At 46.8% G+C, this 6,000-nt stretch overlaps 1 protein-coding gene across 1 annotated transcript; it reads left to right on the top strand.

Annotated features, from left to right (window-relative positions):
* Positions 1-932, top strand: LOC128273852 (zinc finger protein 358). The gene is made up of 2 exons (XM_053011908.1): positions 1-577; positions 652-932. The coding sequence occupies exons 1-2, from the start codon at positions 1-3 to the stop codon at positions 930-932; spliced, it is 858 nt and encodes a 285-aa protein (XP_052867868.1).
* The last annotated feature ends 5,068 nt before the right edge of the window (positions 933-6,000 follow it).

The following is a 6,000-nucleotide window of genomic DNA, read 5'->3' as shown; positions in this document are numbered from 1 at the left end:
ATGTCGACCAAAATGATTGCTCCGCCGCAAACCTACTCGCGCCTGTTCCGCCCGTGGGACGGCCGGGAACCGAAGCCGGAGCCGAGGGATCGTGCCGGGGATCCAGTGGACGGGGACGAGTCGTTCTGTGCCAGTGACAGTGACAGTGAGCAAAGTACGATCAAATCGGAACCGATGGATTACCCCAGCCCGGTGAAGTCGCGGGTCAAGAGCAGCCCAGGCGTAGACCCAACCTCGATGCAGTATCCTTCGCCGGATATTGCCACGTACTACCAGTACTACTACCACCAGCACCAGCAGCAGCAGCAACATCTTGGCGAACATCCGGCGGCGGCTCGTCAGCTGCACCCCGGGCCGACGGCCATCGGACCATTCGGGGCCGGCTGTCCGCCGCTCGATCCACTCGCCTTCACGTACGACCAGATGGAGCAGGAGTACCTGCGGGTGCTGAGCGAGGATGCGAAGGCGAAGCTGCTGGCCAGCCGTAAGCAGCGACCGAAGAAGTTCAAGTGTCCCCACTGTGACGTGGCGTTCTCCAACAACGGTCAGCTGAAGGGCCACGTCCGCATCCACACCGGTAGGTATCCAGGCGACTCATCCGACGAAAGTTGAAGTGATACTAATAACCGGCGTTGTGTCCACCCAAAATAGGGGAGCGCCCGTACAAGTGTGACGAGTCGAGCTGCGGCAAAACGTTCACCCGCAACGAGGAGCTGACGCGCCACAAGCGCATCCACAGCGGCATCCGGCCGTACGCCTGCCAGACGTGCGGGAAGAAGTTTGGCCGCCGGGATCACCTGAAGAAGCACACGAAGACGCACATGCCGCAGGAGCGGTACACCTACGCTCTGATGCCGGCGTCGGCCGCCGCTGCCGCCGCCGCCGCCGCCATGCTGATGCCAATGTACGCCACGCACGTCTTCGGGTACTGAGGCTCTGCCTGACCGTGCCTAACGCCGGGTTGCCCCCAGTGATCGTTCCGCAGGACCTCAAAAGACTGCGTTGGCGGCGTCGTGATAGAGAGCAATCGCCGCCCTTCACAGGGGTGTCGCATATTTTTAGAAGCAACATACAGTTTTGTACAGTAGTCTTTAGAGAGTTTTATAACATGTTTATACAATATTGATGAAAAAATACACCAAACAAACGTACAAAAGAGAACAATTGTGTTTCTATGGTTACGGTTTCGTGAGCGCATCCTTGTCCTTTCACGCACCCTTCCGAAAGGGATGTTTCGCAACATACCAGTGCCGTTTGTTGAATGAAAAATTACTATTCAGCTCATCCAAAAATAAACCCATCGAATCACCACGTCAAAGTTTGACCGCAACTCTAATACCGACGCAGCATCAGAGCTTCACTGTACTACTGTAAAGTGGCCAAAACGGAAGACCAGACACTAAGCACCGACCGAAACGAAAACATTTCCAGCTCTTGAAAGGATCGAAAGGAACTCTAGTGTCCTTGGTGGTGTTATCCGTGATCTAGATGCACTTTTTTATTTTTCGATTGTGGTTGGCCACACATCTGGACGATGTAACTGATGAACTGGTCATGTTTGGTTTCATCAATCATGATTCGCTTGGTCATCTTGAATCTTCTTAGAGCCTATGGTCCTAACAGTTTTATAGCTTGGAAGACCAACACTGAAATACGCGAGTGTGTTTTGGTCCCGTAACAATCTGACTAGTATCGGACGCCGAGAATTGATTCATTAGACGACATGGACACTGAATTTCCCGACTGTCATACCCGAAGGCTGTCACTAGATCATGACTGTTTTTACTACAGTCCTCAGGCAGCGCAAGGATACTGTATTTTGAAAATGTTTACTAACCATAGGGATGCTTCCTTCAACACTACAAGAACCGGTCCTCTACGCGTTGACTTAGGTGTTTAGATATTTGATTCCAAGTTTGGGATATTCTTTATTCTAAATTATTTAAGGATATTCATTTTGTAAAGGTTAAAATTTAAATAAAAATAATAAATATACCCCCATAGCTGTCTTTCGAGGTGTTGGGAGTAAAGAGAACTTACATGGTGCCATACCAGTCCAAAAAGATTTGGAGAGTTTGAAGGATCGACTTTTTCTAGTATTAATCACGAAGTGAAGTATATGAAGGAGCACTAGTCTTTTGATAAGACAATGTTCAAAATATCAATCTGCAAGGACGATTAACACGGATAAGTCATTCGACTTGGAAGTTCGATTTTTTCTTCTCCTTGTTTTTGGCGTCTTTTTCTGTACATGGTGTTCATGGTCTGCTCTAAATGAATTTTGCAACAATCCTGAACGTTTCTGCATACTAGGATTTGTTCCATAAACAAAATTAAGCTTTATTTTCTGCAAAACCTAGCCGAAATCAACATTTTATGAATGTTACTGATTGATATTCGAATCAAATGTTTGTCGTAGTTATAAATAATTTAAATTGAGAACTTTGGAGTTGGAACGTTTATGATCATTTTGTCGCTCACTATTGGGTCACATAAAAAGTCTCGAATTTTTTTGGCTGATTTTTTGGACAAACATATTTTTTAACTAACCATATTCGTGTATGATCTACTATGAATGAATTTTTTTTCCATGTAGGTTCATAATTCTACCGGAGAAGCTCTTTCTGGTTCTATCGGTGAAAAAGTTGGCCAAGGAATTTCCAGCGACACTTCGGTCGGATTATTTTTGACCGTTCAGAGAGTTTAACAGCGTCCGAACTAAGTAGTAGTCAGACGGTGAATGGTCCGAACTATATGGTGGATGCATCAAAACTTCACTAACCAAGTTCCATCCTTTGTTACGACTTATAAAAAATCTGTTTGTGATCTGACAATACCACTTCTTTCTTGTTGCAATATTGTGGACTCTTCTTTTCGATTGATTCTTTCAAACAAACGAATTGTCAGAAGGATTCTGTCCAATCCTACGCCAAACACAGAACAAACCCTTGTTTGACGTTCAGGATTTTTTATTAGGCCAATTACAAAGTCGCTGCGATCGCAAAGTATATGGAGTGTGCAGATTTCATCAAAGAAACACATTTCAAAGAAAACTTTCTTTGCCTTTCCATTACATTGGCCCTGCAAAAAAGCATTGTAAACGTTCTTGAGAAACCAATGATTTGCAAAAATGTAAAAAACCTAATCACTTTGACTGCACGAGAGCATAAAAGCAACGGAACAACAACGGATCGCCGATGGTTGCAAATGCGGATACCTTTATTATTCTTCCAACAGTGAAATGCAGTAGCGATCAATCGTTGCCACTGATGGCAGTGAAGACTCATTAGAACATAATTATGTCGCTTTTCTTGCATTCCTTGCCATCTTGCGTGGAAAATGCGTAAACGTACTCTCCCGGCGTGGCGTGGGGCGTAAAATTAGCGATTCAATGCTGACGGCTTGTTTAAGGTACCCGCAGGGCTCGGGCTGTCCTGTCCTAAAACTGAGATGAGATCTCAATTTTACTAACACTCACACACACAATCAGGAGAAAATGGCAAACGCTTGAGTGCGAAACCACACGGCCCAACAGCGAAGTGCTTTCCGAGGAATTTATGACTTTCACTGACTTCACGGGATTTCTGGTTGCGGATCAGCGTGACCAATGTGTGACCCCGGGGCCCATGTGGCTTTTCGCCGTTTCGCCGCGCGGCTACCTGTAACCGTGACGATGTCGTCGTAAAATAATCATCACTTCACCTCGTAGGCTTCGACAGCCGGACCAGCTCCGGTCGGCTCAGCAGGACCTGTCGAGTTGTGTCTTTGTTTGGGGCGACCGAAAAAAACGGACTTCTCGCAGACTATCGGGAGGATATCGAGAAACTGTAACCGAGCCTGGACATAAAAGAAACGGATCTTGCACGCCTTTTTATTATCATTCGGAATCCTATTATCCCATTTTGTAGCCGTTTTCTTCACTTTCTCTCTCTCTCTCTCTATCGCTCTGGACAAGGTTTCCAAGATCCAGCCTGGAGGTGGGAAAATATTAGGCTCTATTGCACGACTGCGAGTTGCTCGAAATGGAACGAAAAAAGCGAAAAGAGACAGATGGAGAGAGAGCCAGGCCAGCCAGGAACATATTGGTCTTGATCGGTAGTGGGCTGACAGCAAGTCACACCAGGGGATTCCCATCGAGAGGCAACCTTCATCCGATAGCTCTGTCCCTGCCTCGGACCCATGTGGATCACACTACCTCTCGCTCGCTCCTTGTCGTACCACCTACACTCGCTGTCAGTGAGCTAATCTGTTCGACTCCCGTAAACGTTGACTTTTATTTATGACCATTAATTCGGTTACTTATGAGTCCCGGGCACATTCCTAACCCACCGAGCGTCCGCCAGCGGGTGGACCGGGGACGGCTACTTACGTCTTGAAGTGGACCGAGGCGAGAGGCAGAAAGGAAAAATTTGTCCCTTCGGAAGGGTGTCTAGCGACGCACCCTCTGGTCCAGCTCTGAAGAGCATCACCAGAGCAGCGGGCGCACAGGTAGGACGTGGAGACACGTGGAGAAGGACCGAAAGGACTAAACAAAAAAAGGAAAGGTTGGCACCTCAACTTGTTCCAGCATCGGTTCCCGGTGTTGGTGGCCAGTGTCCGAACTTATGAATGAATGGGAGTTAAAAAATGAATAAGAACTTCGGACAACAAAAAGCCGAAAACGGTCAACCACGGGACAGAGGGGTGGCCCACTGAGACCCCGCTCAATGGCAGCATGAATGGGCACAGAAGAAAAGGACATGAAGACCCGGCCCAGACAGTGCGTCGTCGTCGGTACCGTGATGGTGTCTTCCAGGGTGGGCGGAAGCCCTGGGCCCGTGCGATAAATTTGTACACTTGCCACGGTGGACACAGCGGTCACGGTCTGGCCCGGGGACGAGATCGTGCGAAACCGTCGATCGATGTAGGTCAATCGACGGTCTCGGGGCAGATTATCATTTGAATCCTTCCATCCGTGCCGGAGAAAGGTACGTAGAACGGTTCGGTGCTATTACCCGAGGATACTCCGGCCAGAAAGCCTGGCCTGGCTTTCTTCTCCCAACGAGCGGAGCAGAGGTATTTCGGGAAAACTGATTCCGATTGACAAAATTCGAGTCAATCGAAGAGAGTTTGCGGTTTCATTCATCGCTCCTTCGATCCGATCGGGTCTATGGAGTCTGCAGAAGCAAGTCTGGGAACCTTCGGTTCATTCAGAGGGACACTGATCTCGATTTCGTTCGCACGCCTGGACCAATTAATGTTCTTCTTTTCTGATTCTTCACCTAGTCGTTCATTGTCGAAATTGAAGATGTATCGCGTGGGAGAACGTATGCCTTTGGGATGGTGATTTATTGGGAAAAATTGTGTCACCTTTCAGGCGACGGTTCTACGCCCTATGTAAGGCGCAGGTTTAGAAGATACGCTTAACGTGATTAGTGTAGGTTAGCTAATTGTTACCTCGTAACGCAGGACTTTTTAACCAAGCACCGAATATTCCAGCCAGCAATAGCGATGCGCTCATATAACTTAACTAACAACTCTATGAGGAAAGTTCTCAAGACCTTAGATCCTAAATTAACAACCATTTTTCTACTCTTCTGTCATGCCCATGGATAATTGATCACTGAGCAAGTGCATTATGTCGAGCATGAATAATTTAGTTGAACTTAGATTGGAAGATTTGGAAGTAACTTTTGTTACTTAGTAACACTTTACTTAAAACCGAGAAACATGTTACTAAGTAACTTAGTATGTTTCGCGGTTTCGTTATATTTTGGTTATTTTGGGCTGAATTGTATGATGCACTTTTCAGAAAGTGAAAAGTAATAGTCATTTTTGGCATAAACGATTAACCAATGAACATTCGCTTTGAAGCCATTAGCTGTAAGTCGACGTTTACTTTAATCGTTACACCAATTGTTTATCGCACTCGCGGCGCATTAGTACGGGGATTCAATCAGGCTCGGCCATTTTAAAATTGCCGTTTCAAGGCCAGAGATGTGACAGATTTTAATCGTAGCA

This window comes from Anopheles cruzii, chromosome 3 (assembly GCF_943734635.1).
Source record: "Anopheles cruzii chromosome 3, idAnoCruzAS_RS32_06, whole genome shotgun sequence".
Lineage (NCBI taxonomy): Eukaryota > Metazoa > Arthropoda > Insecta > Diptera > Culicidae > Anopheles > Anopheles cruzii.
The sequence above is the reverse complement of the archived record's forward strand: the minus strand, read 5'-3'. Positions and strand labels throughout refer to the sequence as shown.